Source organism: Dasypus novemcinctus, chromosome 19 (assembly GCF_030445035.2).
Source record: "Dasypus novemcinctus isolate mDasNov1 chromosome 19, mDasNov1.1.hap2, whole genome shotgun sequence".
Lineage (NCBI taxonomy): Eukaryota > Metazoa > Chordata > Mammalia > Cingulata > Dasypodidae > Dasypus > Dasypus novemcinctus.
Window position 1 is genome coordinate 32,484,316 of NC_080691.1, and position 16,081 is coordinate 32,500,396.

General features: G+C 39.4%; 1 protein-coding gene across 4 annotated transcripts in view; it reads right to left on the reverse strand.

Moving 5' to 3' along the window:
- Positions 1-16,081, reverse strand: part of SART3 (spliceosome associated factor 3, U4/U6 recycling protein) — a 55,796-nt gene that overhangs the window by 16,593 nt on the left and 23,122 nt on the right. For 3 of the 4 annotated variants that reach the window (XM_023592187.3, XM_071209826.1, XM_071209827.1), the window contains 9 exons: positions 12,479-12,663; positions 10,814-10,865; positions 9,360-9,484; positions 5,775-5,930; positions 4,982-5,120; positions 4,391-4,498; positions 3,756-3,833; positions 3,570-3,628; positions 2,392-2,501 (listed from right to left, as the gene is read on the reverse strand). In XM_023592187.3, coding sequence (XP_023447955.2) covers positions 2,392-2,501; positions 3,570-3,628; positions 3,756-3,833; positions 4,391-4,498; positions 4,982-5,120; positions 5,775-5,930; positions 9,360-9,484; positions 10,814-10,865; positions 12,479-12,663 — 1,012 coding nt within the window. Of the gene's footprint in view, positions 1-2,391; positions 2,502-3,569; positions 3,629-3,755; positions 3,834-4,390; positions 4,499-4,981; positions 5,121-5,774; positions 5,931-9,359; positions 9,485-10,813; positions 10,920-12,478; positions 12,664-16,081 lie in introns of all 4 variants that reach the window. The other variant, XM_058281488.1, reaches the window with a different exon arrangement.

Consider the following 16,081-nt stretch of genomic DNA (forward strand, 5'->3'; position numbering starts at 1 on the left):
GAGGCTTGTGCAGGGCCCACCAGTTTCCTCCATTAGAGGTAGGGCTGAATCCTAGGCTAGGTCTACAGGCCCATCTGGGTGAAAGAAGCTAGTCCCTACCTTCGCTGTGATTTTTAGTCAGCGCAGCTTTCCCCCATGCTGGTGGTGGAGTCAAAATGGTGGCTACCAGCCTCTTTCCAACTTGGACAGATTCAAACCTTATCTTAGGGTTATACTTTAGCCAGCCAAATTCACTAATCAGTAGCTGAAGTCAGTGGTCAACCATCTCCTCCTCCTCTGTGTTTGGGAAATGAAGCTTCCAATTTTAGCCACAGAAGAGCTCCTGAGGCAGTTTGCACTGCCAGAGGACAACAACTGGCCTCCATGGCATGGCCTGTATTTTCCCACAGAGGCTGGTGCAGGTCCCCCCAGGCTTCCTTTCGGCCAGAGGTGGGGCTGGGGCTTAGGCTAGAGCTGCAATCCAAATTGGATGGAAAGCAGCAGTCCCTACAAGCACTGTGATTTTCAGTCTACCCCGCTTCCCCTTGTGCCAGGGGAAGAGTTAAAATGGTAGCTACCAACCTCTTTCTGCCTAGGACAGCTTCAAATTTCAGTTGTTCTTAGGATTACACTTTAGTCTGCTGAATTTATTATTTAGTAGCTGAAGTTGGTGCCCAACCATCTCTTCCTCCCGTTTCTGGGAAGTGGACCTTCCAATTCCAGCCGTGGAATAGCTCCTGAGGCAGCTTGTGCTGTCAATGAAGGATGGGCTCCATAGTGTGGAGAGCTCTACTTATGAATCTTCTCTGCAGGAGGACAGTCTCCTCCTTCCATCCCTTCAAGGATGTTGCAGGATGTTCTTCTGGTATCCTGGAGCCCTCAAACAGGTGCTTTAGATAGCTCTGGATGATTACGAACTGCCCTGTCACACGAGCTGGTCTAGGAGCTCCTTATTCTGCCACCATCTTGCTGGTTGTCCTTAGTAATATGTTTATAATGTTCTTTCACAATTTGTAAAAAACATTTCACAACAATGCAAGGTGTTAATGGTGGGGTGATGTCTGAGACCCTGTATGATGATACCCATGTTTGTTTTATACGTTCACAACTTTTGCTTATGTTCGTTATTGTTTATGTATGTTCATATATGAATGATATAATTCAATAAATTTTTAAATGAAAAAAGTCATTTATGTTAAGTGCAATGATTTACTATCTTAAATAAATTAATGAAATATTTTTAATTTCTCAGTTTTAATTTCTGACATGGTAAAATCAATACATATATTCCAGATAAAAAAAGTCCTTTGGGGTCCTCAATAATTTTTAAGAGTTAAAAGGGGTCCTGAGATCAAAAAAATTTGAAAACTAGTGATCCAGAAGAATACTGCTTTAATAACGGTCATTTATTTTTTTAAATATTCAACTCAAATTGAGCATGTTATTTTTTTTAATTAGGAGAAAAAAACAATCAAAAAGGCAAAAGGGGGGGTCATATTCTTTATACCTGCCCCATGTTATAATATTGGATATATTTTATTTAATTAAAATAGTTTTAAAGGTTTAGACATGTATGCTATGATTGAATTTTCATTTAAAAAACTGTTTTAAACAATTAAAAATTTGAGACAGAAAAATCTCAAAGAATATATACCAAACACCATTAACTAACAGTAGTTAGTCCTGGGTCAGTGATTTCAGGTTTTTTTCTGTTTACTTTTTAGTATTTTCCATTTTTTTTTTTTTTTAAAGATTTATTTATTTATTTAATTCCCCCCCCTCCCCTGGTTGTCTGTTCTTGGTGTCTATTTGCTGCGTCTTGTTTCTTTGTCTGCTTCTGTTGTCATCAGCGGCACAGGAAGTGTGGGCGGCGCCATTCCTGGGCAGGCTGCTTTTTCTTTTCACGCTGGGCGGCTTTCATCATGGGTGCACTCCTTGTGCGTGGGGCTCCCCCACGCGGGGGACACCCTTGCGTGGCACGGCACTCCTTGCGCGCATCAGCACTGCGCATGGCCAGCTCCACACGGGTCAAGGAGGCCCGGGGTTTGAACCGCGGACCTCCCATATGGTAGACGGACGCCCTAACCACTGGGCCAAAGTCCGTTTCCCAGTATTTTCCATTTTTATATACAAAACAAATATAATAAAAAATAAGCAGCTCCAAAAAAAACCCAGGCAGATAAAATATTCATAACCAAAAACAAAAGAAACAAACATAAAACAAAAACAAAAGAAATGCATGGCTATAAGAGTGCTAGACATAAAATAATATGAACTTCTCTAGACTTGGCCAATAAAAATACACGCAATAAGAAGAAACAGGATGAAGGAAGGTAGCCTTGTTCTGAGGAAAAGCCCAAACTGGCAGGAAATTAGCTTACACCTGATAAGAACTAGCCCAAGCTCAGTTACCTTTCCAGGTTATAATACTCGAGCCACATGTTGGCAAACTTGGCATTTCCTTTGGTCATGATACTGTCCCAGAGTTCCCGGGCTTTCTGCATATTATTGCACAGTCGCGCCTAAAAGGAATTAGTATGCTCAGTTAGGGGAAGACCCAAACCTTGTAACATCAACATCCATTACGAAAAAGACTTCTAACAGACATGCACAACTGTCAGCTGCTTCAGAAATCCCTGGAAATTCCCCAGGCCTTCCTCCAGTGGTGAAAGGCCCAGCTCAAACACTTCAGTCTTCCCAGTGGCAAGCCTAAAGTCATTTGCCAATGCCTCTAAAGAAAAGAAAACAAGAGCCCACACACATGCTAACAGTATTGGACAGTTGTTTATATTCTTATCAAACCTAACTACTAGTGTTCAATTTAAGAGGCAATTAGATCCCCTATATTTTCAATCTAACTTTTCTGTAATCTAAAACTTCTTTAAAGATTTTTGTTTTTGTTTTTAAATGTAGAGAAAGACTAATCTAGGATCCAGTTCCAGCCCTGCCATTTATAAGGTAAATGAACTTGAACAAGTTACCTAACCTCTCTGGGCCTCAGTTTCCTCATCTTTAAAATAGTTGCAATACAAACATCCTATCTAGAAACTATCTGATTCATATAATAGATTCTTTGATAAGTGTTAATTTCTTTAACCTAATTTCCCCTGCTCAAGAATAAAATATTATTACAAGTTTCCAATTCAATCAGCTGATCAAAAGCAAGTTCCATGTCTTACTCATCTTAGTGCCCCTGACCCAGTAATAAAAGTCAACTCATATCTGCAAATCACTTGTCAAACTGTGTTTTCCACACTAGACAAAAGCCTTATCAGAAAAGGGACCATATCTATCTAGTAAAGTGTCTAGAAAATAGTAGATGCACAGTAAATATGTTCTCATGAATGAGGCAATGAGGGAAAGAGGAAAAAAGTAAATGCCTGGCATTCAAACATTTGCTGAACAACTTCTACCTGAGACATAATATTTTCCCTAGGATATAAATGAATGTGCATTAAGCTAGATAAAAAACACAAATTCTTGCAGAGCCTACACCAATTACCTGGGATTCTGACTCAATTTTAACCAAGCTATTAGATAAAGGTCCTTCAAAAGTGGATGAAACAGAGAGACTTGTCAAAAACACTTACCTCGATCCTGGCCCAGTTCTGCATAATCATGCAGCTCGGATCTCCACTTTCATTGAAACCTTTAAAGAACAGAATTAGTCAAAATTAGAAAGTAATTTAGATACAAATAGCCTTTGACTGAAAATGTAAATCAACCAAGAACAGGAATTACTGCTCCACAAAGCAGTACTTTAGAGCCATACTCACGTTCTTCTACCTCCTGTTTCAGATACTCCAAAGCTCGAGTGAATGTAGATCTCAACTCTTCCAGCTCTTTACTGGAATCTGTTAGAAATTGCAAAAGAAAATGTCCAACTTTAGAGATCCATACAGCATTCCTTTTATTAATCCTACACTGAAACTTCCTGGGAGCTTATTATACAGCTGCCATCATGCTGAGGACACACAGTGGGAGAGAAAGACAACCAAAAGAGTATAGTACGGATAGCACTATGACAAAGGTGAGGACAGGGTGCTGTGTTACAAGGTGACAGAGGCGAACAGCAGAATGGCTGAAGGCTATCTACATGAGGTAAAAGCTGACATGAATGTGCAAGTACCAGTTAAGGTTTTCCTATTTGCTTTTTTCTTTGGTGGGGAGGGGCCTGGGTGATCCTACAGAAGTTCAAAGATTTAAGAGAAACACAGTGTCTTATTTACCTTTACAATCCCTAGCATGACTTGTTAAAGGGGTAAACAATTAAGATTTCTGGAAAGAAGTTATCAATAGCTAATCTACATCATTTCCCTAATCACCATATATTAGGGCAACTGGGACATCTCACAAAAAAGTATGTTAAGAATAAGTTCAGTTCTCGAGTGATACACGTAAACTTAAATACCTTGTTTGAAATCAACCCTTCTCCTGAGATAATCAAGGTACGCCTGCCAAATCTCCACATAATCAGTGGCCTGAATGAAGCCAGCATTCAAAGCTTTCTCGAAGGTCGCTGGAGTCAAAGAAAAGGTCAAGATTTGTTGGCAATTCAAAAGGAAGCCAAGATAGTTACAAGGCTATTATAAAAACCTCTATCAACTATAAAACACTATATAGCTTTAACAAAAATAGACTGCAACAAAGTAATATGAGCTAGAACAAAATGTTCAAAAAACAAGCTAATATAGCACAACACAAACTGGGTTCTAGAATTTGTTCCACAATATGCCCTGCAATAAGAGAATTCAAGGGTCGAATAGGATTGGAGAAAAGTCTATGGCTTCTTGGAAAAGCACAATGAATCATTATGGCATCTAAAAAGCTCTAAGAAGCCAAAGGCACAACCAGTTCATTTCCCCCATACAGCCCTTTTTGCCATTAATGTCCAATATCCCCAAGAAACACCTTGGGAAATGTTGAATTAATGACTTCACCACAGCTCTGTTTCTGACTTGGAACAAAAAACTCTGAAGTCCTCCTACAAAAATATCCGCACCAGAAATCACTCGATGATCAACTTCATATCGCTCCATGGCCAAGAGATACCGACTCCATAGGGCAACTGTCCAGGGGCAGTTTCTAACAGCACGATTATGTACAGATAAAACCAAATCCTTTACTTTCAGCTGCCGATCCTATGATAAAGGATTTCAGGGTTAGGAGATAAAATTCTATTATTAAGATTACATCATCATTGAGATATTTTTGGTACAATCAATTGACAAATTAGTTTCCTTTAAAATGTCTCTTGTCAAAAAACAATTTACAAGGGGAAATAAAATAAAAAGAAGACAGGTGGAAGGGGATCCTATAAACTAGAACAGCCTTTAGAGACATCAATCAATCCTAACGTATAGGCCTTCTTTGCATTCTCATTCAAATCTTTTACATATATATATACTGAAATATTTACCAATGAATAATGATTTCTGGATTTGCTTAAAAATAATATAGAAGAGTTGGGATGTAGATAAAGATAACATGAAAACTACACTAGCTATGAGTTATTAACTTGTTGAAGTTGGGTGATGGGTACATGAGGGTTCATTTTTTTAATGTCTACATTTATATGTTTAAATTTTTTCCATAATAAAATGTTTCTTATAGTCTTATTATTGAGAACACTGTACAGACTATAAGCAAAACTTTTTCCAATTAGTGATAAGTGAAAAAGAGCAGAGGGGCATCATGCAACTGACTTTTGACACACTAAATGATTTCCTTTAAATAGATTCTAAATTATTTTTTAAAACAGATAAAATAAAATTAGAACTGTTATATTGCCTTACTAGGTACTGACTGTACCGAATCCATAAGTCTGGGACAAGGCAGTTCTCAACCAGGGAACGCTCAAAGATCAACTGAATGCGAGCAGGATCTCCAATTTTCATCTCAAAATCAATATATGCTTGATATTCTGCCAGTCTTGGTGCCTCTGCTTTCAACTGGAATAAAGGAAAGTTGCATTGAGGTTGAAATGGGTTACAGAGTACTCTCAAGAAGCCAAACAAACCTTCAAATAAAACATATTTTGGTGAAACTGGCTACACCAAGAAAAGAATCAAAAAACCCTCACTATGAAAACTTATCTAACATGGGATCTACAATTTGATGAGCAGAATGACAGTCTTCCCATTTGGTGCAAAGTCCCTCATAGCAATAGTTCCAAAGACCTCCATAAACCCTTTTCTAAATCTATTCCTAGACCACAGGAAATTTAAATCATCAATCAGGAAGTGAAGTAAAGAGAAACACTTTTGCCAATGACCACAACAAGCCAGCCTTCCAAAACAGAAGTCATCTTCTTAACCTACTGCATGGAGAGAACACAACCAAACTGGGTGATTCAGTGCCTTGTGCCATTTCAGGTTTCTCATTCTAAGCCTCGGTTCCTACAAGAAAATAGGTACACACAGAAAAATGGAGGAGGCTGTACTGAATGTTTACTCATTTAAAAGCATGCAACCAAAATTTTTTTAGACAAAGTACTCTTGATCAACTTGCTTTTCTCTTCAGCCATACTCTCTTGGTGGCCATAACAAAATCCTGCTGGTTGAAAATTTCATTTGAGGCTTTGTGAAACACAAGTCATTTACACGTGAACAAGAAAGGGAGAGGGAGCAAGCAAGAAAACACACATGCTCTGTACATACAAAGACAATGGTTCAGAGCCTCAGTTTCCCATAATAATGGCAAATTAGTTACAATATTAAGGACAGAATCTAAGTGAGAGCAGAAAGCACGGCACTAATGCCAGCTTCAAATACGTTAAGAATTTGACCTTCTCAACAATCCTATGCAGCAGGTACAGTTATTCTCCCTACCTTACATATGAGGAAACTGAGGCACAGGGTGTTTGAGAGAGTACTAGCACAAAGTCAGAGAGATACAAAATGGCAGAACAAGACTTGAAAGTGAGGCAGCCTTAAGTCTGACTCTAAAAGTCTGGGCTCTTATTAATCACTAGGCCATGAAAGATACCAAAAATAGAGTCAAAAAGCCTAAGAAACTTCAAGTAGGACAAATAAAAGGACAGCCACACCTGGACCTACTGTAATGAAATTGTAGGACACCAAATCAAATGAATTTGAGAACTTAAAATCAGCCAGAAAAAAAGTGATTACTGTCAAAGAAGCAAGAGTTAAGAGCAAATATAACATCCAGAAGACAGAAAGATATATTCAATTGCTGAGAGAAAATAACTGTCAGTCTAGAATTCTATATCCTGAGCAAATAACTTTCAAGAACAAAGTAAAGACCTCTTCAGACAACAAAAACAGAAAAACTGTTACCAGCAAATCTCTAGTGGAAAAGATTCTCTTCAAGCAAAAGCGATTCCAGATCAAAGATCTCAAATGCAATCAAGGAATGAAGAGCAAAGGAAGCAAGAAATACATGTAGTAAATATAAGCAAACTGTAATTCTATAAGGCAACATTAACAGTGACTCCTGGTAGATCAAACAAACAAGAAAAGGTAAGTAAGAGTCCAAGTTTGAGGTATGGGAAATGAAGTTGAAGTACTCTAAGAACAAGAAAGGGGGGAAATGCCATTTACAAGTAATACTACTGCTAACACAGAAAATCCAAAAGAACCTATTAATTATTAATATAATAAGAATTTAGCAAGTCTGATAGATAAAAAATTTAACATAAAAACCTAATTTTACTTATCAGGAACTAAGACACCATTTACAGTAGCATCAAAAGTACTTAGAAATACATCTAACAAATATGTTCAAGACACTGGATAAATTTATAAAATGTATAAAGCTTTACAGAAAGATAAGACCTAAATAAAGAGACCTATGCCATGTCCATCAACTGGAAGATTCAATATCTTAAAAATATAAATTCTTCCCCAAACTGATCTATATAGTCTATGTCATTCCAATTAAAATGTCAATGTTTACTTTTAATAGAAACTGAAGGTGATTCTAGATTCAGATGAAAGCGCTAAGGACTATATTGAAGAAGAGTAAAATAGAGGGGACTCATCCTACATCATAAAACTACTGTCATTAAGACAGTTTAATATAAACCAGTGGAATGGCTATAGAAAGCCCAGAAATAGGCCCACACATATATGGATGCCTAACTATGACAGACATGGGACTGTGCATCAGTGAGGGAAGGATGTAATTATCAATTATTTCTCCATATGTAAAAACGAAACTGGACACTGACTTATACAATACCCAAAAATTAATTCCAGGTGGAAGACGACAAAACTATAAAACTCTTGGAAGATAATACAGTTAAATATATTAGTGACCTGGGAGCAGGAAGAGACTTTTTAAACCCAATGGAAGCACAAACCATAATGCAAAAAAACGACAAATCCAATTACATTAAAATTAAGTACGGTTCATCAAAAGACACCATTTTAAAAAGTGAAAAAACAAGCTAAATTGGGAGGGGAAAAAATTGCAATACATAAAACCAAAAATAAGCACTAAGATCCAGGACCCTATAAATCAATTAGGAAAGAAAAAGTCAATAGAAAAACAAGTCAAAGATTTGAACAGGCACTTCACAAAAAAAGGAAATCCAAACGGCCAATGTACATGAAAAGAAACTCAACTTTATTAGTAATCAGGGAAATGCAAATTAAAACCACAGTGAGATGTCATTCAAATTCATCAGCTTGGCTTTTAAAACTTAAGTATGTCAATAGCTAAGACTGGCAAGAGCAATGAGAACTCTCACATGTTACTCTTAGAGAAGTGTAAATTGCTAACTGAAAAACAGTTTAACATTACCATAAAATCTAGCAATCTCTTTCCTACTAATACCCTAGAGAAACTCTTTTTCATCTGTCCCAGAAGATACATACAAAAATGGTCAGAGCAATACTGCTCTTCCTAGCAAAAAACAGGAAACAACCAACTATCCATCAACATGGATAAATTGTGCTATACACAGACAATTTTATAGCAGTGAAAACAAATGAATAAAACCCAAAAACATGTTGAATGAAAGAAAATATATGGCATGACTCCATTACATAAAAGTTCAAAAACAAGCAAAATTAAACAATACATTAATTAAGGATATATACAGAGGTTGTAAAACTATAAAGAAAAGCAAGGGAATGATTATCACAAAAGTCAGGAAAGTGATTACCTCTCGGGAGAGGGAGGAGGAGGCAATCGGAGAGGGGCACATAGGAGACTTCTAAGGTACTGGCAATGTTCTATTCTTAACCTGGGTGGTGGGTACATGGATGTTCACTTTATTATTATGATGTAAACTGCAGTATACATTTATACACTATATATTTCACAATAAAACAAACTTTAAAGATTTACTCACAACTATCAATCAGGGAAAAGTAGATAGGGAGAAGTTTACTACAAAAGAAGCCAACACTTACCAGTGACTCTTCAAAGGGTTTATATTTCTCCAACTGCTGTTGCGCTTTGTTATAGTTCTGAATTACGGATTCTGGTATTGGGTCTTCTGACCATTCCTTATACTCTTCAAATGTGGCCTCCATATCTAGTGAAAGATGGATTCGGCCCTGTGGGTCTTCTCATTGGGTTTTATCAACCAAACAGGTTAAACCATGAGACTCAGGTACCACAAACCCCTCCCACATCCGTGGCCAGGGCAGCTCTTACAGATTGAATCTTAAGCTCTTTTGCTGAGCACACTTGGCCTTAGCATCTGTCTCCCAGGCAATCCTACCAATTAACCATTCAGAATTAAAGACACTAATAGCAACACTTTACAACACTTACCTAGTGCTTCCTATGTTCTAATACTTCACGTATGTTAACTTGTTTGATCATCACAACTCCCCATTTTGGTAGTTAAAGAAACTAGAGCATAGAGAGATTAAGTCATTTGTCTACAGTTAATGGTAGAGCCAGAACGTAAACCTTAGACAATCTGGCTCAAGCTCGTGCTCTAATCACTATGCTAAGCAGACTCATGTTGATAATGTGAGATGAAATCTGGAAGCCAGATCCATTCTAGCTTTTTCTTCATGTCACCCAAGTGTTCAATTAGACAGCCACTTTATAATTTGTTATAAATAAACCTCAAGTGAAAAGAGAAGAAACACCTGGTTAAACCAAGTTGCCCAGAGGCTGAGTATACATACTATATAATTATGCCTAGGGAAAAAGACAAGATGACAGTGCCAAACTCATCTCATATCCTAAAAAAAAATCTTCCCAGCACTGCACATCTTCAGCAACGGTGCCACAAAAAGCTCTGATTTGCCAAAATATATTCACTCAAACCCAAGAAATTCAGATATGAATAATTCTAATTGACTATGCATCTGAACAAAATCATCTTCACAAAGGAATGATGTAGTACACATAAAATCTCTACTGTTATGAAAAGAGGTTACTCTTGAATGCACAACTAAGTGATTATACCAAATACCATTGATTGTGTACTTTGGATGAACTGTATGCTTTATTACTATGTATCAATAAAATTGATATGTGTAAAAAAAAAAAAAAGGTTACTCTTGAAGAGAAAATGCTTAATAGTGGAACTCTTATCCAGTAGTTTCCCCAGGAAATACAGGATGTCAGTTTCCCTAGTTCCTTCAGAGACACTATCTTCCCCTTTCCAACAGTGTCTTAAGAGTAGGTGAGCTCTCTCTGGCTTCTGAGTCTTGCCTCTCACACTTAGAACCCTCTTGGGCTTTAACAATTCAGGAATTTTTTTACCAAGAACCCTGACCATGAGAATAGGAACACCAGCCCTAGCTGCCTCACAGGATGCTGTGGAAAGTCTATTTACAGGACATACCCCAGAGTATCCTAAAAACCACAAAGGACTGGCTGTTGACATGTTGGTTTCTCTTACCATAGAGTGGGATCGCCAACTGTCGCCGGAAGAGACTGTGAACTTTCTCAAGCTGTGAATCAAAGGTTTGTTCCCGGTCAAAAGGGGAAAGGAAGCCAGCTATAGGCTAAAGAAGCAAATTAGTAGTAAATGGCAAACTTTGGTTCCTCCTACTTCAAAAAATATTTCAACAAATTTTCAGTTTATATTAAAAAAATTATATGCCCTCTTATGCATGAGGTTTTTATGCCAAATGCTGCAAGGGGTACAAAAATAAATGTTATCTCTGCCTCTAAGTATTTATAATGGGGGTAAAGGGGAAGGAATATGTGTACCCAAAGGACTATAACGAGACAGAACATTAAGTATGAAAGCAAAGAGTCATAGCATCAGAAGTATCAAAGTATTGTTCATTTTCAGACAAGCTGATCACACTGCTTCATGCTGGTTTTAGGGTGAGTTCTGTTGTTACAGAGAGAGGGAATCAGGAAAGACTCCTGGCATTTGGGATGAGTCAGTAGGCTCTCCAGATAAAGGAAATAAGGAAACCAATTCCCAGGTGAAGGAATAGCCTACGTAGAAGTACAGTGGCAAGAAAGTACAGGAATACTCAGGGGACAGCAGGAGTCCAACAGGGGGGCGCAGAGTCCATGCAGGGATTAGATCAGCCAGGAGAAAGAGCTACAAATGCCAGGCAAAGGAAACAGCCTGGATCCCTTCATTCAAGGGTGACTCAAAGGCACCACTGCAAATTTCTGGACAGGGACATAACCAAGAATCAAGTGGGGCTACTTTAATAACAGTCTATTAGAGGGCTCCACTGTGTCCAAACAATTAACTTTGTGCACACACACCAACATGGTGGCGATGGGACACTGCCATAAAATACTACAAATCAGGGAAGCGGCTACGGCTCAATCAGTTAGGCTCCCGTCTACAATATGGGAGGCCCTGGGTTTGTGTCCCGGGGCCTCGTGAAGGCAGGCTCACCAGCATGCAGCGGAGAGCCACCGGCCCACAAGTGCCACGGAGTGCCTCCCAGCCCACAAGTGCTACGGAGAGCCAACTCAGCAAGATAATGCAACAACAACAACAACAAAAAAGGGAGACAAGTAAAAACACAGAAGAGCGCTCAGGGAATGGACACAGGAGAGCAGACAACAAGCAAGTCACAAGCGGGGGGAATACAATTTTTTAAAAAAATAATAAATACAGACACACAGAAGAACGCATAAAGAATGGACACAGCGAGCAGATAGCACACAAGCCACAAGGGAGGGGGATAAAAAAATTTTTTAATTCTACAAATCATAATCGAAGCTAAATGCACATGACGGGGGTCAAACCTCCACTCAGTTATTATTGGACAGGATTTTTTTGAAGTGACACGGTTATTCTTATACATTCACATGGGACCATGTAACTAACTTAGTAGTACTTTAAATATGAGGGAAAAAACTGTAGTCACCTATTTTTAAGTCAAAGAAATTACATTTGCTACTCCATAAAGACAGTTGATGTTATTTTACTGCCCACCAAGGGATTAGAGACCATTTTGTAAACTGTTATCAGCTCTAAGACTCATCTTATGACATTTCTTCCAAAATAATCCTTTCAGAACTACTTATAAAGACAGCCCTTGTCTATTCAAATGCAAGCATAGGTCACTGAGACCGGGGAACTTACCCGAGCAGCTTCCACGATCGCACTTTCAAACTCTCGATAAGCCTCCCATATGGCAAGTCCTTTGGTCATATGTAAACCGACGGATGAGAGAGCTCTTTCAAACACAGAGCGAACTTTCTCAAGGCCCCCTTTCTGACCAATTCCACCGATTGAGTACTGGCCATACTCTAACCATATGTTAGGACCTGAAAATGACATGCTTCTTTTAGTTTGGATATAAAATGCCCCAGGTTGGAACTGATACATAACAGAAGAAATTTATCCACCAAAAGGTATTCATTCATGCAAAGAGCTAAGAGCATCATCAATAATCTCAATTTACCCACACTAACACTGCAGCATGAAGAAATTCTATCTTAAATGAAGTTCCTACAAAGTGAATAATTGAGCTTTCACTGCATGAACAGTATATGACACGTGGTGATACATAATTGACCATGAGGCTACAGACTTGGCCCAGTGGTTAGGGCGTCCGTCTACTACATGGGAGGTCTGCAGTTCAAACCCTGGGCCTCCTTGACCCGTGTGGAGCTGGCCCATGCGCAGTGCTGATGCGCGCAAGGAGTACACCCCGTAAGGAGTGCCGCCCAGCACGAAAGAAAGTGTAGCCTGCCCAGGAATGGTGCCACACACACGGAGAACTGACACAACAATGACACAACAAAAAGAGACACAGATTCCCATGCCGCTGACAACAAAGCGGACAAAGACGACGCAGCAAATAGACACAGAGAACAGACATTCGGGGTGGGGGGGGGGAGGGGAGAGAAATAAATAAATAAATAAATCTTTTTTAAAAAGTGACCATGATTATAAAGCTTATTTATTAAAACTGAAGAATTCCAGTCATGGATTTTAGTGAAAACAGTTATAAATTTGATTCAGTCTACAAAAAGATTTCAAAGTCTAAAATCTTTCAACTTTTGAATCTTGATTCATTTTAAGCCTTCTTGTCAAACAGAAAGAACATCACCAATCCTGTTATTAGAAATCTATAATTTAAATCTGTATCTTTCATCCCCTTTAAAAAAAAAATCTATATCTTTAACGGTATTTAAGCAAAAAAGAAATAAGTCCTCAGTGTCTTTGTTTCTTTTGCTTTCTTTTCTTTTTTTTTTTTTTTTAAAGATTTTTATTTATTTATTTAATTTCCCCCCCTCCCCTGGTTGTCTGTTCTTGGTGTCTATTTGCTGCGTCTTGTTTCTTTGTCCGCTTCTGTTGTCATCAGCGGCACGGGAAGTGTGGGCGGCGCCATTCCTGGGCAGGCTGCTCTTTCTTTTCACGCTGGGCGGCTCTCCTTATGGGTGCACTCCTTGCGCGTGGGGCTCCCCCACGTGGGGGACACCCCTGCGTGGCACGGCACTCCTTGCGCGCATCAGCACTGCGCATGGCCAGCTCCACACGGGTCAAGGAGGCCCGGGGTTTGAACCGCGGACCTCCCATATGGTAGACGGACACCCTAACCACTGGGCCAAAGTCCGTTTCCCTCTTTTGCTTTCTTTTTAAACTTTTTACATACTCCCATAGCTTTAAGACCAGACTAATTAATTAAACTCTTTATGAATTCATTCTTAGTAAACATTTTGCCTTTTGAGTCACTTTTCAAGGTCTGAAAATAATTTCAAAAACCTATACATTAACTTTTTAAAATAAAAATACTAAAATGATAAATAACGCAACTTGAGAATTATTTCCTTGAGGCTTGTTGTTTTTTTTTAAAGATTTATCTTTTATTTATTTCTCTCCTCCCCCCCAGTTGTCTGTGTCCATTTGCTGTGTGTTCTTCCGTGTCTGCTTGTATTCTTGTCAAGAGCACCGGGAATCTGCGTCTCTTTTTGTTCTGTCATCTTGCCGCCTCAGCTCTCCGTGTGTGCGGCCCCATTTCTGGGCAGGCTGCACTTTTTTCACACAGGTGGCTCTCCTTACCGGGCGCGCTCCTTACGTGTGGGGCTCCCCTACATGGGGGACACCCCCATATGGCACGGCACTCCTTGTGCACATCAGCACTGCACATGGGCCAGTTTCACACAGGTCAGGAGGCCCTGAGTTTAAACCTTGGACCTCCCATGTGGTAGGCGGATGCTCTATCCATTGAGCCAAATCCGCTTCCCTTGAGGTTTGCTTTTTCAATGGGAAACCTATTTCAAAGAACTTAACCGAAGTTTAGCTCCTCTGTTTTCACTTACAAATTCTGAGGTGCCATATGGGCTGCAAAATAAAAATGGAAATGAATTAGCTGCTGAATCTGAGGTCCTTAGTGAGGGTAAGATAAATGGTCTGACAGTTTACAGATGGTCTATGAAAGAGCTCCTCCTCTTAAGAGAAGGTAATTTTCGCCAATAGATTACATCATGTCTCCTCCCAATATTCATATGACCTAGAGAGAGGAAAATATGGTGAAAAGTATTGTAAATTCAGAAAAACCAAGATTAGAGAGTCCACAATGACTTAAGAGGCAAACAAAAAAATGTCACTAGATCCCAGGCTTCAAAATAGGCATGAGTCCTCGCTAAAGACTGCACAAGGAAGGCAGAAGTGGCTTCTGAAGATTCAAAACAAGTGCCACAACTTCCATGCTCTAAAGCTCCTGAAAATAATAAGGCCCTCAGGCCCTTTTTTCAATACTACCTATGAGGCACAATTCTAAGAAGGTTGGTTATCTGGCTTCCTGAATGCAAGGCCTTAAGATATTCAGTCATTCTGATGGTGAGGATCCAGCTTCCTGACCCACAGGAGACCTGAAGCAGCTGGTAGAACAGTAAGACAAGCTAACATCAGCACTAAGCAACAATGACGAAAGACCAAAAACTCATTACCATGTGGAGGGACAAAAGATTATTAAAGAAAAAAAGCTGATGTCTGTTATGATGACTGAGACACAGGAAAGTGGTATGAGAGCATCAGAGAACACAGGAAGATATGTACTCTTAACTCTACCAGTGGTTCTAAAAGAGGACATATATCCAGCACTGAATCAGAGGTACAAGCAGAGCTTTTAAAAGCACATTTAGAATAATTTTATATTCCTAAAACGTTTATTACTGTCATTATTCAAGCTATAATTTTTTTTTATCTTCTTGGCTGTTAAAGGAGTCTATCTTTACATATCAATGCTACTCATAAGGGGAAACACTCAGAGTAGGAAGTGAAGATAATGAGAAATAGGGAAGGATGATTAAGTAAAAATGACATTTTTGTAAAGGCTTTTTTTTCCCTCTCCCTTCCCCACCCCCCCACCCCAGTTGTCTGTTCTCTGTGTCCATTTGCTGCGTGTTCTTCTTTTTGTCCGCTTCTGTTGTTATCAGCAGCAGAGGAATCTGTGTCTTTGTTGTTGCATCATCTTGCTGCATCAGCTCTCCCTGTGTGTGGCTCCATTCCTGGGCAGGCTGAACTTTTTTCACGCTGGGTGGCTCTCCTTACAGGGCGCACTCCTTGCCCGTGGGGCTCCCCTACGCAGGGGACACCCCTGTGTGGCACGGCACTCCTTGTGCGCATCAGCACTGCACGTGGGCCAGCTCACACGGGTCAAGGAGGCCCCGGGTTTGAACCCCAGACCTCCCATGTGGTAGACGGATGCCCTAACCACTGGGCCAAGTCTGCTTC